General features: G+C 40.3%; 1 protein-coding gene across 5 annotated transcripts in view; it reads left to right on the plus strand.

Moving 5' to 3' along the window:
- The window catches only part of CNTN4 (contactin 4), an 898,074-nt gene that overhangs the window by 742,403 nt on the left and 135,182 nt on the right, over window positions 1-20,489 (plus strand). For all 5 annotated transcript variants that reach the window (XM_078442806.2, XM_078442805.2, XM_078442809.2 and 2 more), the window contains 2 exons: window positions 6,116-6,252; window positions 10,265-10,394. In XM_078442806.2, coding sequence (XP_078298932.2) covers window positions 6,116-6,252; window positions 10,265-10,394 — 267 coding nt within the window. The remainder of the gene's footprint in view (window positions 1-6,115; window positions 6,253-10,264; window positions 10,395-20,489) is intronic.

Genomic DNA, 20,489 nt, shown 5'->3' on the forward strand with positions numbered 1-20,489 from the left:
CTGCCAGCACAGAGCCTGACATAGGGCTTGAACTTGTGAACTGTGAGATCATGACTTGAGCTGAGGTTGGATGCTCAACCGACTGAGCCACCCAGGCTGCCCCTAATTAAATACTTTATTTTAAAATGACCTGTTAACATAATTAACATATTTTAACAAAACTGATTATATTTTTTCACAGAGAAGTTAATAAGAAAAGAGGCATTGCTTATGTGTTTGCAAGTCTCTTTAATGTCTGTTTTAACAGAAGAAAGCTGGACTCTTATATGTGCTTGTGTGTTCAGTCAGTCATGATGTATTGTTTTGGTTGAAGTATATGAAGGAAATCTCCTACAGATAGGTAGTTGGAAAGAAAAGATGTCATGGGCTCTCTGAAAGAGACCTAGGGAATCCTAGTGGTCCTTAGACCATACTTTGAGAAACACAGGTCCAAAAAATGCTCACATCACCACTGATGGTAAGGTTGCACATGTTTTCAGAACCTATAGATAGAGCATGGGTGTTGGAGGCAAGCAGGCCTGCGTGCCCATCCTAACTGGACCACTTTCTGAATTGAGACCTTACTATTCCTATGCTTCATCTGTAAAATGAGGAAAATTCCATTTAACCTACAAGTTATTATGGGGTTGAGAAATAACAAATATAAAGTGATTCTGATGAGATACCCCATAAATACATAGTGTCAGGGCTTGGTGGTATTTTGCTCAGAAGGTGCATAGGGGAAGGAGCAGGAAGGGATAAAATCAACCCAGTAAGAGCAGGTTCTGAGAATCACTAGGTAGTGATTAAGTTGAAAGTTAAAGGGAAATTAATCCATGTTAGGCTAGAGTAATAGCTTGTTTTTTTGTGAGCAAAAGTGGGCTTAGTGAACCAGCTGTAAGGCCTTACAAAAACAATACAAGTGATGGCACTAATCAGGCTGTTTGTGCCAAATGAACTGTATGTGTTCAGAAGGATTGTGCTTGGCCGATAGGGGAAGGCCTCATGGAGGAGCTGTTTCTTCAGAGTAAAAACAGGTTAGGGATGGAGGGGAGAGAAATATTCCAAGAAGACAAAATGATAAGAACAAAGATACAAGGAAGAACTGACTTATTGGACTTGAGGATAAAGAAGACCCTTATTTCATGGCAGCTATGTATTTTCTGGGCATAGTTGGAGAGAAAGTAAGAGAACTGGGTAGAACAAGATGGCAGAGTACTTTAAATATTAGCCTAAAAATATGAAATGGTGGTAATGTTCTCTTGGTATGTATAACATTTACAGTGTGCAAAGCACATTCATAAATTTTGTCCATTATCTCACACAGAGACTAATTCCTCCAGTCGCATCTGTTGTATTTATTAGTGAATACCTATTAATAGAAATATGCTTGCTCTTGGCTGCCTTCACATAGTCAGCTTTTATCTTTTGTATAGAGTTTATCATTGTTACCTTTGAGAGGCTTGGCCTGATGATATTGTCATTTCCAGAAGCAAAAGTACAGTACAGAGGTGAAGAGACCCTAAGTAGGGGTGTCTGAGTGAAGCACAAATTAACAGAGAACCTGGGAGACCCAAGAATTCAGTTAGTTCAAGGTATAGTCTCAAGGGGCGCCTGGGTGGCTCAGTCGGTTGAGCGTCTGACTTCGGCTCAGGTCATGATCTCGCGGTGTGTGAGTTCGAGCCCCGCGTCAGGCTCTGTGCTGACAGCTCAGAGCCTGGAGCCTGCTTCAGGTTCTGCGTCTCCCTCTCTCTCTGACCCTCCCCTGCTCATGCTCTGTCTCTCTCTGTCTCAAAAATAAATAAAAACATTAAAAAAATTAAAGAAAAAAGATACAGTCTCAAGACTTAGCATATTTTGGACACTGTCAAGCCCAGCCTCTCCTCAATTTAAATGTGTAAACAAGCTTTCAATCTCCAGGCTCCAAATCCAAGACAAGATTTTGATGGCTTCAGTGTAGTGCATGTGTTGTTTAATCATTAAGTTCCTTTTTTTTTTACATCAAATTCTCTATGTTTAAAACAAAGCAAGCCTTCTCTAGTTGAAGAAAATACCTCCCAAGAGACCTCAAAGCTTTGCAGAATTGAATTTGAAACCCCTCATAGTAGGATGCTTTCCTGCCGCCATGTGTTGAGTGGACGAGAGCCTGAAGTCAGAGGATGGGAGATGATAAACACTGAACAAAGATCAAATTTGGACCCTGCCTCGGGACACAGTATGAGTATTGCTGGTTAAGCTGGTCTTTCCATTCAGTGACTTCTGCAAATGGGAAGTCAGGGGTTTCAGAGGAGACTACAAGGATAAGTTGGAATACCCTCTACAGTAAGGTTTGAAAGTGAATAGTTCAAGTGCTAGTGCTGGGAACATTTGGTTTCAAGGTGAAGGTAATGAGAATATATCAGTGATTCTGTGACCAATCCAAACTTCCAGTCTGGAGATAAGGATTTGGGAAGCAGCTATCCATATTTATATCCATATCTATATCCAGGTGGTAAATTGAGTCCAAGTGATTATCTTCAGGTTTATAAAACCCACTACTAATAAACTTCTTAAGCAATATTATTAGTTAAACCTCTGTATTCCCTGGAGCTGATTCATCTTCTCCAAGACTATGTAAGTAACCAGAAATAATTTCGAATGGCCACTGGATCATCTTTGCAATAGTGATTTAAATGTTTTTCCCCAGCATATACTTTCTTTTACATTTTTAAATTTCTAAGTTCTAAGGCTCATGATGGCATTTCTTCTTATTAGAAATTTTTGGTTTTGGAGAATCAGAGATCTAGGTTGAGATGCAGATTTGAGAATTGTTTGGCCACTGAGTTCAAGTTCAATCCATCAGCAGTATAAATTCTTATTGGATATGATGCTTACATGATTCCAGTGGCTGGAATACACAAAGATTTAGGTAATTTCTGGCAGTTATTTTATAAAAGATTGAAATGAAAAGATTGTTCATCTATCCAAGAGACTATTGGTGTCACAAGGTCAAATCCTACATAATCATTTAACCTTATATTTGAATTTGTAGCTTGAGAACAAGATGAGATGTTACAGAGAAGGAATTCTTCTGTTTCAAATCTTGAAAGAACATGAATAGCCAAAATAGATGGTTTAATATGTGGATGTGATTCGTTCTGTTTAATACGTGGGATCTACATATATTACCCAAAAAGGCATTTAAATACAACTTGGTTTCTGAAATACTAGTGCTATACCAACCTGTTCAGGTCTTACTTAAGAGTTACTATTTATAAATGGAATCATAAAAGGTAGTTAAAACTAGATACTAAGTAATAAATACCTTAGACCCATATGCGTTAGCCAACATATATATATATATATATATATATATATATATATATATATATATGTTTTCATCATGCTCTAAAGTGGACCATTTGTTATCCAAAGACTTTGAACTAGGTGACCTGAAGAGATATGGAGAGATATAAACAATTTTCATCAGTCACAGACTGCATACAAGAAACTCACTCACTTAGATCTGATTCATCCAGTCTAAGTGAGTGGCAGCAGAAATCTTCACTGCGTGGGCATTTGCCCTATAGATCTGCAACTGGCATGTTAAAAAGTAAGATTATCTCATTCTTTGCCATTTATATAATATGATATTCTTTTCCTGATCCTGGGCCCTTGTCCAGGTATCACCTCAAAAGGAATATGTTTTTATCATTTCACATTTGTCTTCTATGAATTAATTTTACTTAAAAACAAAGAAAGTATATGATGATGTCTTACATCGGCTGAATTAGTGTGTGATTTCACCATGACCAGCACAAATAACTACCAGTGAGCATTCTTGTCAAGCACCTTAACTTCCATAAGCCTGTTGGAAGAGACAAAATGAGCCCATGGAAGTCGTTAGTTAGAACTTTGCAAGGTGTTTGCAAAATCCTCTCAAGACTCTCCCTGTCCTGCCCCATCTCTTTTTTTGAGTGTGGGATGAAGGCTTTGTTTCCATTCCAGGTTTCTATATTTTTGAAAGAAAGCAACGAATAAGCTCAAGTGTTGCAGGAAATCTGTGACATTGAAATCTCAGTCTTTGCACGTGGTTTTGATGTTTCCTTTTTGAACTACAACTTGACATTGCTTCATAAGTTACATTTGCCCTTCCATTTATTTTTCCCTCAGTCTCTTTGAAAAGTTTGGCTTGGTTGTTAATATTCCACATAGATTTCTGTAGCTTTTCTTGTTTGCTTTGTTTTCATGGACTCTGTGGGGGGTAAATATTCAGCAGGTTGAATGTGAAATCAGGCACACAACTGCCGTTAGCCCTATCAGGGTTACACATCAAATTCTCCAAGCAGAGAACAGAAAAGGTATCTACCTTTTGAGCTCCCTTTGCATGAGCAGCAGGAAGATACAGAACAATGGCAGACTTGCAGCTCTTTCAAGGATGAAGGTTATAACCTTTCGTTGAAATTAATGCTTGTTGATGTTACAACTTTTTTTTTGAAAATCGACCCTTTCAGCCTCCCCTCCTATGCAACAATGCATCATCCCCATCAGTAGAAGATTTGTAAAATTGTGTTTTGCTCCTTGAAAAACATGCATTTGTTTGTAGATGGGAAAAGGAGAAAGCAATATTTATTCAAGGACCTAGAGACCTCTGCTGGTAAAGTGACTTGTTGAGTGTTTTTCTAGTTTTGTTTATTAGTAAGTAGGTAAGATAGACAGCTTAGCCTCAACACTGGTAATTTCCTTTTGAATTAAATTATAGATGATTTGAAGCCTCACTCAATGAAGATTCTGAGGTCAAATCAGACAAGAGACATGTTAAGAATATTGAGTAGCACCTTCTAATTAAATACTGATAACAATTCTAACTATTAGGTTTCTGTTGGTAGGCATTACCCTACAGAAATTGTCCTGTGAAAAGGAAACATCCCAGAATGATAGCTGTGGTTCTCTTCTGCATGAACTTTGGACTAAAGGTCTTCTACTTAAGTACATTTGCCATTACAGTTAACAATAGCATGAATTGTGCTTTAGGCGAGGCTTGGTATTTATGATGACATTTTATGGAATGTGGAATTAACATTGTCTTTATTGAGAACAAGGAGAAAAAAAGCATGATTTCAACTGAAGCATGAGAAAGGTGGCATAATTTGGGTAGCGGGAGTGGTGTAGGATGGTGGGCTATCTTGAATTCCACAGTGTTAGACTGTGGGCAAGAGATGATTTCCTATGAAAGTTTTGGTAAAAATCAGGACTCATTCAGAGATTTGGGGTTCTGGAGCCATACTCTTGTGTATAACATTCTATCAATATGAAATAAGTCAATAGTAAGCAATGATGTAGTCTAGAAGGAGAAAGAAGTCACAAAATTATCTATATAGTATGTAGGAGTGAAGTGTATTCGTTAGCGAGAGACTAAGCTGCTCTAATAGAGAAACCCAAAAATACAGTGGCTTAAAAAAAGTTTATTTCTTCCCTACATATTTCCCCCACAATCTGCTGGTGAGTCTGGGGCTACTTTGCTCTACAAGGTTATTCAAAGTCCGAGACTGATAAGTCTGCATTTTCATCCTTCGTAGCTTCTATCTCTGAGCCCAAGACTGTTGCAGTTGTCATTTTTTTTTTTTTCCCATCAATGGTATGGGGCAATGAGATTTCGGGGCAAGTATCTTTCAGTAAACAACTTGAAAGTTGATCTCACCACTTTCACACAGGTACGCTGGGCTTGAAATTAGTCACATGGTTACCTCCAATTGCAAAGCAATCTGGGAAACATAGTGTGTATCTAGGAAAACATGCTCCCAGCCAGAAATGGTGGGGCAGTGTGGGATATTTCTCCTACAAAAATGGTAAAAAATAGCTACTTGGAGGAGAGGGACAGTTAATTTTGCCATATGGCAATGCTGCTTTTATTTTCTGCCTTTAGCAATTAAAAGACCAGCCACATGGGCTGCAAAAACAGGACATTCAGAGTTGGACATAGAGTGGGTTGCCTTCTAAAAGTACCCCTGAACTCTAACCCAGCCTTGAAATATGCATAACACCTGGAAAAATAATTTTATTACAAGCCTACTTTTGTCCTTCGATTTTATGTGATAAAAATAGATTGAACATATACTGAATGTACATCTTTTCTTTGCTTTCTGAACTGCTGTAGCTCAACCTAATTGGATTCAAGAAATAAACGATACACATGTGGCCATTGAAGAAAATGTCTTTTGGGAATGTAAAGCAAATGGAAGGCCCAAACCTACATACCGGTGGCTAAAAAATGGTGAACCACTATTAACTCGGGTAAGCCAACTGATGATAATCATATTTTAGTATTGACTGTAATGTTTCATGTGACCTCATTGTTACGGAAACAGGAAAATGATGAGTTATTTAGAAAATAATAAGCAACCAAGTGTTAATAGCAGAAAAAGTGGAAGTGAATGCAGTTGATACATAGAAACTCCATAAATCCAGTTCTTCATCCTTGTTCAATTAAGCTTCTGTACAAAATCTTTGGTTTTCATAAATTAACATCTTTGGCTGTACAATTGGAAAGTCATGCAGAGAGTCTGGAACATGTAACTGTGCTAAGAAACAAATTTGTATGTGTTCTATATAAGAGAGAGTAAGACCTCCCAGCATACAAATTCTCCTCTCAATGTGGTTTTGTTATTCTCTTCTGTTCGTGGAGACTTCTGGACAACAACGTGATGTCCAATAAGATCACCATCAAAACACCCATTCTGCCTCCAAACACGTAGTAATGACATATGCAAATGCAAGATTAATATTTCTGATGCAACAGAAATAGAACAAAAACTGAAAGTGATTACTGCGACTGGAGGCACTAGACTGTCAGCCTGAGGGAAGGCAGTGGTACCTGAGAGCTTGGCTTTAAAAAAGCAAAAATCCAGGGCATCTGGGTGGCTCAGTCAGTTAAGTATTGGGACTGCAGCTCAAATCATGATCTCATAGTTCGTGAGTTCGAGCCCAGCATTGGGTGAACACAAGTCCTGCTGTGGTTGAGCCCCACTTCTCTTTCTCCCTCTCTCCCCTTTCTGCCCCTCATAGGTATCTCTCTCTCTTTCTCTCTCCCTCTCTCTCTCTCTCTGGTCCTCACTAATTGGTCCCCTCTCTCTCTCAAAAAAATAAAAAAATAAAAAAGCAAAAATCCTCTCTGGAGACAGGATACAATATCCTTGGAGTAGGGGCTTGGGGTGTGGATCTTCCCCACCTATTGCTCTCCCGTGAAAGAAGCAATCACACACAGTGGTGCAAGACAGGTGGAAAGTTTTGGGCCAGGATTCCCACTGGCTCTGGGCTGAGAGCTGCAGTAATTTGAGTGTCCTCACAGATCAGGACCTCACAGAATCCATGAGCAGATCTGCTTCTGGGCTGGTGACCCAGGGGATGAGGTAGAACAGCGACAAAACTGCTGATGGGAATAAAAACAAACAAAGAAAAATAACTCCTTTTCACAAATAAGCCTGTAAGCCAATATTCCAAAACATTTTCAAAAAGTTATTTTTTAGAAATTTGAACCAAACAATAGAATGGTCTAACAAAGAAATAGGAATGAGTCTGTTTAGGATGCTGAAAGAGTTAAATAAAGAACTTATGTCTATGAAAATAAACAAGATATTTTGAAAAGTTAAGCAGACTGATTTTTTTTTAAGTTTATTTATTTATTTGAGAGAGAGAACACAAGTGGGGGAGAGGGAGAGAAAGAATACCAAGCAGGATCCCGGCTGACAGTGCTCCATCTGAATGCTGGGCTTGAGCTTATGAACCGTGAGTTCCTAGCCTGAGCTAAAATTAAAAGCTATATGCTTTAAAAAAAAAAAAAAAAAAAAAAAAAAAAAAAAAAGCTATATGCTTGGGGCACCTGGGTGGCTCAGTCGGTTGAGCATTCGACTTCAGCTCAGGTCAGGATCTCATGGTTAGAGTTTGAGCCCCACATCCGGCTCCATGCTGACAGCTCAGAGCCTGGTGCCTGCTTCAGATTCTGTGTCTCCCTCTCTCTCTGCCCCTCCTCCACTTGCACTCTGTCTCCCTCTCTCTCTCTCTCTCAAGAATAAAAGCATTAAAAAAAATTAAAAAAATAAAAGAGCTGTATGCTTAACCACCTGAGCCACCCAGCCCCCCCCCACAGATAGACTTTAAAAGAAGAAAATGTTAATTTTAGAAATATGTAACCACTGAAATGAAAATTCTATGCAGACTATTCATTTTGTTAGGGGGAAATGATAGGTTATAATAATGTTTAAAAAGGATTTGGAAGGTGTGATTCTCAAACATTTAACAAGTGCTAACCTATCCTGCCACTTCAAACACATTGCCTCATCTGGTATTCACAAGGAACCTTATGAGGTAAGTACTATTGCTATGCCCAATTTACAGACAAGGAACCTGCCTTGTTTGCCTGAGGTCAGAGCAGTTTGCCTAAGGTCACATCCATCTTTAGTAAGTAATAGAGCCAGGATTCAAATATTGAAGGTCTCCTTGATTCAGAACTAACCACCAAAGTTTGCCTGAATAAGGTTTTCAGAATTGGTTATATGGAAAATAAGACTTAAGGAAAAGGAGGGGGAGGGAATATGGCCCAAAGGGAAGAAAAGTCCAAATGCTCTTTGAAAATAAATACTTCAGTAGTCACTGTCTTTCTTTGTGTTTTCTGAAAACAGACTCTGAGGCAGACATTTGTGTTCAGGAGGTATGCTGGGAAAGCTCTCAGAGCCTCACCTATGAAGGAGTCAGAGAAGCCAGACTGGGCAGAGGTTAAACAGTGGTGCAGTTCCAATATGAGCCTACAGGGGGAGCTCTGGAGCAGAAGGCCCTTCAGAGGTTCCCAAGTTAGAGGCAAAGGGCCGGGGTGGGGGGGGGGGGGGGGGGGGGCGGCCTTTGTACCACTGCACCAGCCAGGCATTGAATTTGGGAAGTTCTTTCTGCCAAAAGCATTACCCAGAGAGAGGGACCCAGCTGTGAGCAGTCATCAAACTTAGCAGCTTAAAGAGTAAGTACCTTGGTTCTGAAAGAGCATCTGGAAAGTACTATGAGAATCTGCTATGAGAGAGGAGACATTGACATAATACAGGAATGCTCATCTAAGGGAGCAGACCCTGACAAAGAACTAGGAATGAAGCAAGGGGAGGATGGGGAGGGCCTTAATAAGAATGAGGAACAATTGTGTCCAATTTAAACTTTTCCTGTGGTATTTTCCTACTGAACTCAAATGTTCCTGAAATCTGACATTTTCCTCAGGCCCCAAGTTAAGAGGCAGGTTTTCATACTCAGATTTCCTCCACCATAGGCGGCCCAGTGAAGAGTGCCTGCTGTGAGCAACGGTGGGTCATCAGTGCACACAAAGCAGAAAGGGGACTGTTGCCCTGTCACATACTCCTCTCCTGTCCCTGGAAGAGCTCCTGCTGACTCCATGATTTTCCCAATTATAAAAGCCAAACTCAAACCACTAAAGTGTAGGTACCCAGATAACCAGCATTTTCCTCAATTTTATTTAACGTGAGGGAACATGGGTACCTAGATTTGATCAGAGCCTAATAAGGTGTCTACCCTGCTAAATCGCGACCCTGTGGCAAATAGAAAACCAGTACTTCTTTTTATCTTATATTTTTTAAATGGCAGGTTCCTGGGGAGGAGGAGATCCTTTTTGGGACTTACAAAAATTGATAATTCAAATTAGGTGTCCTCAGGCTGACAAATGAGAATGGTCTTTTGTTCAGTACACTAACTCTTCTTTCTTCCAATTGGCCTCCAGAAGATGGTCCTAAGCTTAGATTATGCCACTGACATCAACCAATATTAAATATTTGTCTCTGCTTCTATAATCTATAATATATAGATTACAATTCTCTTAACCTTCAAAGTGCTGCCTCCTCATAATCTGAATGTTTTAATACTCTGAACAGTAAATATGGTTGTATTCCCTACCCTCCTCCCCACCCCACCCCACCCCCCAGTCAGCACAAAGCCTGAGAGTACAAAAGCATTTTAAATTTCAAGTTCATCTGTTTTAGAGAGGATATTAATCTGAATGGTTTCACTATTGAATCAATGAGAACTCCAGAGAGTCCTACAATTTAAATTCCATTTACCAACTGATGTACAAGGTTGTTCCATTTAGCATCTGACCTGCCACAAATTTAGTTGACAGATAAATAGATCATGTAATGTAAATTGCTTATATGATGGCTATTTTCTTCTCATTAAGCCCCTTTGATATAACATGCAACAAAATTGCCTTAAGGTCTCAGTTGAGAAGGTCATTGTTTTGTGTTCCTCTTTTCTTTCACAGGATAGAATTCAAATTGAGCAAGGAATGCTCAACATAACAGTAGTGAACCTCTCAGATGCTGGCATGTATCAGTGTGTGGCCGAGAATAAACACGGAGTTATCTTTTCCAGCGCAGAGCTTAGTGTTATAGGTGAGTACTTATCCTGGAAAGGAAAAAAAAATTTAAGTCACTAAACTAACACGTGTTTTGCTAAGCATGATGTTCAATCAAAAAAAAAAAGGTAAATCTTGAGGCCAAAGATATTGCTCGAGGGAAAAGTAATGCATTCTCCAAGCAATACCAGGGACCATTTTCTTTTTTTTTTTTTTCAGTATATGAAATTTATTGTCAAATTGGTTTCCATACAACACCCAGTGCTCATCCCAAAAGGTGCCCTCCTCTATACACATCACCCACCCTCCCCTCCCTCCCACTCCCCATCAACACTCAGTTTGTTCTCAGTTTTTAAAAGTCTCTTGTGCTTTGGCTCTCTCCCACTCTAACCTCTTTTTTTTTTCCTTCCCCTCCCCCATGGGTTTCTGTTAAGTTTCTCAGAATCCACCTAAGAGTGAAAACATATGGTATCTGTCTTTCTCTGTATGGCTTATTTCACTTAGCATCACACTCTCCAGTTCCATCCACGTTGCTACAAAGGGCCATATTTCATTCTTTCTCATTGCCACGTAGTACTCCATTGTGTATATAAACCACAATTTCTTTATCCATTCATCAGTTGATGGACATTTAGGCTCTTTCCATAATTTGGCTATTGTTGAGAGTGTTGCTATAAACATTGGGGTGGGAATGCAAATTGGTGCAGCCACTCTGGAAAACAGTGTGGAGGTTCCTCAAAAAATTAAAAATAGACCTACCCTATGACCCAGCAATAGCACTGCTAGGAATTTACCCAGGGACCACTTTCTAAACCAGCCTCTACTGATGCTTCCAATGGGTAACACAGTTCCCTTGGCACCCATTTTTATTCGTCTGTCAACCACTGTTCTAATTTGAGCAGTTTCTGAAATGCTGTGGAATCTTGGTATCGTATTGATTTGCTACAAAATTCAGCTTGGAAGGAAGAAGAGTTGACTTGGTTTGGGAAGGTTGCTAGGAACAGCTGGCAAAGTGCGTCTTGTTCTTCCTTATCTGAATTTATCACCGTATAGGCAAGTAGTCTGCCCCTCCAGCTACCTCTCACCATATGACCCATTTTCCCTGCTCTTCAGCTGCACTGACAGTATTTGTTCCACATCTTCACCATCCTCCCTTCCTCCAAGGGCCACTGGAGCATACTGTTCCTTATTCTTGAAATGCTTTTCCTGCCCTTCATTTCATTAACTCCTTCCCTTCCTCCATCTTCAGGTTTCACTGTGGCTCCCTCAGAACATCACACCTGGCCCCATGCCCAGAGCAACTTCGCCTCTTGCAGATTTTTTATTTGCCTTTTAATTGTCCTTTGTAACAGATGCCACTGTTGCATTTTACATTTGTTGTGATTTTTGTCTTTTTCTCCCGTTGCATTTTAACTTCCCCATCATGTCAAGGACCATATTTGGTTTAAATCATTATTTTAGGGGCTCCTGGGTGGCTCAGTTAAGCATCTGATCTTAACTCAGGTGGCTCAGGTCATGATCTTGCAGTTAATGAGTTGCATATCGGGCTGGGTGCTGACAGCTCAGAGCCTGGAGACTGTCTTTGGATTCTCCCTGCCCGTCTCCCACTCATGTTCTCTTTCTCTCTCTCAAAAATAAATAAACATTAAATTATTTTTTATTATTTTATTCTCAGGACTTAATGCAACAGGGAAGCACATAGTATGCACTCAGTAAATAATGCATGTAGGAATGAATGAATGTGTTAAATGATGTGTTAGATGTGTTAATCAGTTAAGAGACTGTTTTTAAAAATGAGGTATGAATTAAGTAAATATATCATTGAAAGTATAAGGGCACCTGGGTGGCTGTCGGTTGAGTGTGTGACTTTGGCTCAGGTCGTGATCTCACAGTTTGTGGGTTTGAGCCCTGTGTTGGCCTCACTGCTGTCAGCACAGAGCCTGGAGCCTGCTTTGGTTCCTCTGTCCCGCTCTCTCTCTCTGCACCTCCCTTGCTTGTGCTCTCTCTCTCTGTCTCTCAAAAATAAATATGAAACATAAAAAAATAAGACAGTATAAATTAAATGAATTGGCAAACCTCTGGAAATTTAAAAAAAAAAATCCAGGCTATCAATTTGTATGTGTCCCATAGAAAAATCTTGGCTCTGAATTTGGGATTTATCTAAAGTACCTAAGCAGTAGTTCTTAGGGAGAGTGTAATAGAAAGATTATGAATGAGAGAAAAGCACACACTGGGAGCTGATACCATAAATTCTGATGATTTCACCAGTTTCAGAGTCCAAACTTTTTCTTCAGCAAGGTGTTGTTTGATGCCTAGCATGTTGAGCTGGCATGGGCAGTAGATGCTGTCAAGCTGAATGTACTTCTTCCCTGTGCAAGTTAACAAAGGAAGGAAAAGCTTCCATGACTGTTCTTGTCACCAAGTTCTTTAGCTTGGGCCACTATCCCATAAAAGACAGGAATACGTGAGAGTTCATGGCGCTGCAGCCCATTTCAGTGAAGCCTAAGAACACTCTGCATCTGGAATAAGCATGACCTTTTTGGAAGCTGCTACCTACCTCTCACTCTCTTAACACTGGGAACAATAATTCCAGCTTCCTCCAGGACAAGTACTATAGTTTCACCCTGTGCCAGTTGGATCTGATTATTGGTAGTTTTAACTGACTCTTTTTGGAGCACAATTCAGCATGGTAGATTACTTAGGATTTTCTGCAAAAACAAAGATGTTGTCCATTAAACATTAAGCCAACTAGTTTGAAGAAGAGCTAAAACTGAGGGTGTACAGCCTAATGAATGAATTGCATTGTCCTAAGTCCCTCTAGATGAGTGCTTTCCAAATTTCAACTCTGAGAACCCCGTTACAATTTTAAAAGATTCTGTAAGTCCCTCTGTTAAAATAATAAAATTTGATAATAACAAATGACTGTACATCATGGGATATAATTATGAGGTAAGACCGAGAATAACTAGTCCTAAAAGCGGAGCTGAAAATGAAAAAGACTATCAGATTATTTTTATCTAGAGCACCTACCCATAACTGAAAACAATAGAGTGTATATGAGATGTGTGTCTGTATATCTACATATACATTTATGTATATATTCTTATGCATAGATGAAACGTAACAGTTTAAAACAACTCCTTGCACACCCTTCTCCAGACCCTGTCCCCTCCTCCCACCAGGGCTCAAGGGCTGTGAGTTGGGAATCGCTGCTCCATCTTTTACAGAGATTTGTTTCAAATCACTTCCAACTGGAACTAATTCCAAATGAATTCTTGATCTGAGTCCTTTCTTAAGACTTTCTTATGAGCCCTGAGGTCAGCAAGCTAGAGCAGTGAAGATAAGAGGAAAATGCCTGAGAAATTATTTAACCATTCTGATCTCAACCATGTTGAATATGAGAACAATAAGGCATGTCAGGAAATGAAACAGGCCAAACAGTGGTAAAAATAGTAAAGGCTTCCAGGAATTCAGGAAAGAGAGTTTGGCTGATGCACTGGGATGGTCAGCTGAGCCTTGAACAGTGATTTATATTTGGACAGACAGAAAAGAGGACAAGGAATATTCCAGATCAGAGTGAAATGGCCTTAACAAAGGCTCAAAGTTATAAAACATCTGGATGGTTTCTTACACATACAGAACCCTGGAATGTTTTCAAAAATTTTGACTCAAATACATAAAGTATATGGGCAAAGTTTTAGATAGATGGAAAACTTAATTAAGGACCAATTTTAGAGATGCTTGAGTAACAAGCTTAGAAGTTCCTTCTTTAATATTCCATTTTCTCTTCCAAAAAATCATATTAATATACTCGAAGTGAATTGAAGGACAGTTAAGTGTAAAGTGAGTAAATCCCTGAAGTTCATTTTAATTGAATGAGGGAGAAGACATTTCACTATTTTAAAATACACATAAATTAATATTGGTTAACCTGGGTAAGCTATAAATATGATTGTGTTCCACAAGTCACTTTGTGTATTACAGAATAGTAATAATTTGACTCTTTGGGGTCAAATGACTAATTTGTTATTACCTTTCTTAGAATCATGGTGAATTTGAATTGAATAAAGAAACACAAGAAAACTTTATTATCAGGAAGAAAAAAGTCAGTATGTTGGTTCCAGCTATTGATCAAATATCAGGATCTCCCAACATTAGAGAGGAGATTCCCTTTCAAGCTAGGTAATAACCCTAGAGTCATGAATAAGAGATGGTTAGGAAGCACATATTTGATAGGCTTTTCCCTTGGTCTTGTTTTATGTGTTCTGTCTGAGTATTTAATGTGTATGTAACATATCTATATTTAATGGATTGAAACTGCTAAATATTTAACGTAGGTACTGGGTGATTTACTCACTGGATGGAAGAATAACATAGACTTTTACCTTGAGGTCAGTCTATTAGAGTAGGCCTGGTTTTGAGTACATCAAATAGAAAATATCCTTGTTGGGGCACCTGGGTGGCTCAGTCGGTTGAGCGTCCGACTTCGGCTCGGGTCACGATCTCACGGTCCGTGAGTTCGAGCCCCACGTAGGACTCTGGGCTGATGGCTCGGAGCCTGGAGCCTGCTTCCAATTCTGTGTCTCCCTCTCTCTCTGCCTCTCCCCTGTTAATGCTCTGTCTCTCTCTGTCTCAAAAATAAACGTTAAATAAAAATTTAAAAAAAAAAAAAATATCCTTGTTTGCGGCAAGTGGGTGGCTCAGTCAGTTAAGCGTCCAACTTCGGGTCAGGTTATGATCTCACTGTTGGTGAGTTTGAGCCCCACATCGGGCCCTGTGCTGACAGCTCAGAGCCTGGATCCTGCTTCAGAATCGGTTTCTCCCCCTTTCTCTGTCCCTCCCCCACTCATATTCTCTTTCTCTCTCTCTCTCTCTCTCTCTCTCTCTCTCTCTCTCTCTCCCTCTCTCTCTCTCTCCCTCTGTCTTAAAAATAAAACATTAAAAAAAGAAAAAATCAAAAAAAAAGCAAATGTCCTTGTTTGTAATTGACCTGTCACCATTGATATGTTATTATTCCTCAAGGCATCTGTTCCCAGACTTTTTCTCCTGTATTAACTTATGTCGTGGAAGAGGTTAACTGTGTGATGTACTCCCGTGGACATCCCTGGGGTGCTGCACAATTTGCTGGGTGATGGCATCATTCTGTCCTTCTCTCCCACTCATGAAGGTATATTGGAATTGGGGTGAATACAATCTGATAACCACGGGGAACTTGGATCTTCTATAAAATGTAATTTTAGGGGTGCCTAAAGTTAGTAATTAAGGGGTGCCTTAACTTAGTCGGTTAAGTGTCAGACTTCAGGGCAGGTCATGATCTTGCAGTCTGTGAGTTTGAGCCCTGTGTTGGCTCTGTGCTGATAGCACAGAGCCTAGAGCCTGCTTCAGATTCTGTATCTGCCTCTCTCTGCTCCTCCCCCGCTTGCAGTCTGTCACTCTCTCTCAAAAATAAACAAACATAATTTTTTTTCATGTAATTAAAAAAAAGTAAGGTACATATTTTCTTGGTAAACATTTAAATCTTCTAGTGCAGCGTTTCTATTCATGTTTCATATCTGTGTCCACATAGATGATCCTCTTGGTGTCAGGGACTGCTGATTGAATTGCCAACCTTGAGATTTTTTTGTGATGCTCCAAGTAGAATGCTTATGCTGTGTATGTAATCATGGGGTAAGGACAAAGGACAACTGAGGTCCCAAAAGCAGAAGCAGGGATTGAGGTACCTCTGAGCCATTGCAGGAACATTCTCTAGGGAGAAGCCTATAAAAGAAAGCAAGATGGGAAAGAGTGGAGGAGCTGCGTAAGGTCATGGTCGCAGGCAAAGTTTAGCCTATGTCTCGTCCTAGAGAGGGATATCTGGACCATAAACTGCCTCTTAGAGTTATTCCTCCCTGGAGAAGGGAGACTGGCCTTTACTGAAATCTCTGTTTATCAGTCCGTCCCTGGGCTGCCGGTTAGGTGGTAGTAGCATGAGCAGTAGGGGTTGGGGTGGTGATGTGGGTGCAGATGGAGGAAAACCTCCCAATTTCCCAGGGAAGGGGGCAGCTGAGGTGGTAAGCAGCCAACACTCACAGCAGGTGGGGCCAAAAAAAAAGAAAAAAGAATCCATGTGAGGGTACCAACAGCATTCTCTACAGAGAACAAGTAATTGTACCGGGCTGAGACTGTCTGTACCCTAATGGAGAGTTAAACTAGTTTTCTAGAGTATCCTTGATTTTGAAATGGGATGAACTATCCTAAGAGCAAGTAAGTCTTTTGAATATGACCTGACTTTGCCAGGACTGCGTAATGGAACAGAAATAGGTTCTGCCTGAGGAATTTGTGTCTAATGCTTCAGTACTGTGAGGATTCTCCTGGCCTGTGTGGTAGAGGGCATGTGACCCAGGAAGGACGCTCAAATACCATTAGGGAATAGATGGTCCAATTAAAGTGAGGTGGAGGCTTGAGCAATTATTTGGTTAATTTGGCATTTATCCAGATGATTGGCTCTCAAATTAGGAAAGCATTAAGACTAAACTAAAAGTTATTTCACAGGGGCTTTCACAAGTGCTCATCTGCATCTGACTCTGATTTCTCAGCTGCCTCGTTGAGCCAGATTACAAAATAATCAAATGTGCTGAGTGTGATCAGCATCCAATGAGAGGACAAACGCCTTTCTTACCCAGATGTAGTCATCTAGGCAGAAGCTTTACTAAAATTGTCTTGAAAAGGGAAAGCTATCCACCTGGATGTCAAATTTGAAATTTTTAACAAGTTACTAAGTCTCCCTTTATCAGTAAAATGAGGCTGCCATTATGTACCTTATTGCCCAAACTAAGAGATCCCAAGTGCAACCTTTCTTAAAGCCTAGAAGTGTTTGTAGAATTATCAGACATGTTTGCTATTGTTAACTAATATCCATACCAAACTCTTTCAGACGGCCACCAAATCATTACCAAACCCCTTTTCTGTGATTCTCACATTTTGCTGATTAAAATCGTCTGGGGAGCTTTTTAATCTCCTGATACCCTACCATCCACCAAATCAAGTAATTCAGACCCTGGGCCTAGGTCCCAGGCATTAGTCCTTAAAGTTGCCGAGGTGTGATTCTAGTGAACAACACAGTTTGGGAACTACTGCTCTAATTGATCAAATCAGAAGGCCATTACTTTTTCTACGGTATTCTCAAACTTTGCCATGCATCAGAATCACCTGGAGGACTTGTTCAACTACAGACTGCTCAGTCACCACCCCCACCCCCCGAATTTCTGATACGGTAGCTGAGATGGGACCTGGGGAGCTGCATTTCTAACAAGTTTCTGGGTGATGTTGATGCTGTTGGTTCTCACACTTTGAGAAACACTGTCCTGAAATAGGAAACTTATCCTAGGGTGTGTGTGTGTGTGTGTGTGTGTGTGTGTGTGTGTGTGTGTATGTGTGTGTTAAGTGGAGTACAATCTACCAGCAAATCTTCTGATTTGGATCAGGACTCTCAATCTGAAGTCCTTCTATAGAAGAGAAATATCAGGCATCAGAGGTTCCATCCATGGCTGAAGGCTCCATTTCACCAACAAGGTGAGTAGAATTAGGCCTACAGAGTAACTTCACAGATTGCCATGGAAGGACGAAGCCAAGTTGTTGCTTGGCATGACTGGTGACTTAAAGCTGATTAAAGGGAGGGGTACCTGGCTGGTTCAGTCAGTAGAGCATGTGACTCCTGATCTCAGGACTATGAGTTCAGGCCCTATGTTCGGTATAGAGTTTACTTTAAAAGCCAACCAAAGGGAGACATTGAAACCTGAGGGGTACATATTACGATAATTCCTTACATGAGTTCACCCAAAGAAATGCCTTCATTGAGCCAAAGTTGTATTTATTTTGGGAAAGAGTGGGGGAGGGGTAGAGAGAAAGGAAGAAAGAGAATCTCAACCTGGCTCTGTGCTGTCAGCACACAGCCCGATGCAGGGCTCCATCTCTCGAACTGTGAGGTCATGACCTCAGCCAAAATCAAGAAACGGACACCTAACCAACTGAGCCACCCAGGTGCCCCTGAGCTAGAGTTTAAAATGTGACTCAGGCATGCAGTCCAAGGCTTCACTGAGCAGTGTTACCATATACTGACTGTCCTACAACTAAAATCTCTCAGTCATCTGTAAAACTGCTGTGAAGGCATTATTCATTTAGAAGTCCATAGTTCTTTACCTAAGGATCTTTACAATAAACTTTTCTTACATTGTAGAACCAGGAAGAAAGTTTGAATCTTGTAGCAAAATTACATATTTTCTTTTATCCATCAGTAAGAAATATGCTCTTCTTCTTCCCTCTGCCTACCATATTGACTTGTCTGCTTTGGCTTCCAAAAGTTCACTCTTTTGTGGCAAGTCTAATAAGATTGTTTCCTACCATTCCAGTATTTGATGTTAGCCGTGTTCTAAATGTGTTTGTTACTTTATATCTTTTACCCTTGTCTCTACAAGTCTTTTTAAATTAGTGAACCAGTAAATGAAATGGAGTATTTTTTCCCCTCTACCACCTTCTGGCAACATGTGGATTCTATTTTGGTAGTCCAGAAGATGTTAGAATTGGTGTTCAAGAAGATTTAACAGTGATTTTCAAACTTTGATCCATGTATAAATTACTTGGGGATCTTGTTAGGTTTAGATTCTGATTTCAAGACCTGGGTTGGGCCTGAGATTCTGCATTTCTAACAGGCTCCCAGGTGATCACCAATGCTTCTTCTCTGAGGATCACATTTTCAGGGGCAAAAATTATAAAATTATAAGTTCTCAGGTCCTTCTCATGGCAGGTAGAGTTCAGGAGTATATATGCTTAATAAGCTCCTCCAGGTGATTCCTATGACCAGTTCAATTTAGGTGCCACAGGTCCAGAATCTGCTTTGTAAATCCTCTTGTTACCCCATCTTAAGCCATCACGGCAGAGTTGCTTTCAAACTTGTAAGAGCCAATAGAATGGGGAGCCTGGATGACTCGGTGGGTTGAGCGTACAACTCTTGATTTCAGCTCACGTCAAGATCCCAAGGTCGTGGAATTAACTCCAAGTTGAGTGTGGAGCCTGCTTAAGATTCTCTGTCTCCCTCTGCCCCTCCCCCACTCAAGTGCTTGTGTACGCACTTGCTCTCTCTCTCTCTCTCAAAAAACAATAAAAAGCCAATAGGAGTTGGAGGGCAGAATAATGACTAGGCTGTTCTGTTGTTATCACCACTATACATACAGTTAACCCGTGTTTCCATTGTTGAACCCACTATTGACAGAAGCTCTATCAGTCATGTTGGACCATTTCTACCAGAAATAAAGCATTTGCACAAGCAACATTCCAGGTGGTATTTTTCAACATAAGCAGACAGTGGCTCTTCTGGGCTCCTAAAGAAGTGAATTTTATATTTAGTGTAAGGCAGTTTGCTCTTAATGAAGCTTTTTGAATGTGTTTAAAAATGCATATTACAAAGGCAAAATGTGTGTTCTCTTTCCATGTTAAAACTTCAGTGTAAGGAGTTACTGAAGTCACATGACGAGCAAGAAATCAGTCACTGCTGGGTGACATAAACATTGCTCATCCACACTCTATGTTCCTCTTGAGACTGTAGTCTAGGGCCGGGCATGTGTAGCAGAAGCCCTTAAAACTGCTGTGATACCTTGACCCACACAGATTAGGGAACAAAATGAAACAATCAAAGGAAATGGAAGGGAGTCGAAGTTCCTTTCTTCTCAGCACTGGGTTGTGAGTGTGCCTGGGGAGGACAAAGGAGATTATGGTACTGCTTCAGGGTGAGGCTCAAGACTCGGGAAAGCTGAATTCCCAGGGTCCATTTGTCCTGTTAGCTTCCCATAAGAGTATGTTTTGGGGAAGTAAGGAAAAAAAGTTATGTGCCAAGGCTCTCCTACTGGCAGTAGCTGAATCTGTGTATCCTTCTCAGTATTCATTGACTTCTTGTTCTTAGCTTGAAATTGGCCATGACGGAAGTATTTACACCACAGAAATTGCAAGCACTAAAAGCTGAATTCTTTGGTGTTTTCTTTGAGAGCCATTTGTTAAATATCTACTATCATACCATCAGGTGGTTTCAGAGTAGTTTAAGAGTATAAACATCCCGGATTGTTTTTCTTGAGTAATTCTGCTTCATTATACGAAGGCCTAA

The sequence above is a fragment of the Panthera onca genome, chromosome A2 (genome assembly GCF_046562875.1).
Source record: "Panthera onca isolate mPanOnc1 chromosome A2, mPanOnc1 haplotype 2, whole genome shotgun sequence".
Taxonomy (NCBI): domain Eukaryota; kingdom Metazoa; phylum Chordata; class Mammalia; order Carnivora; family Felidae; genus Panthera; species Panthera onca.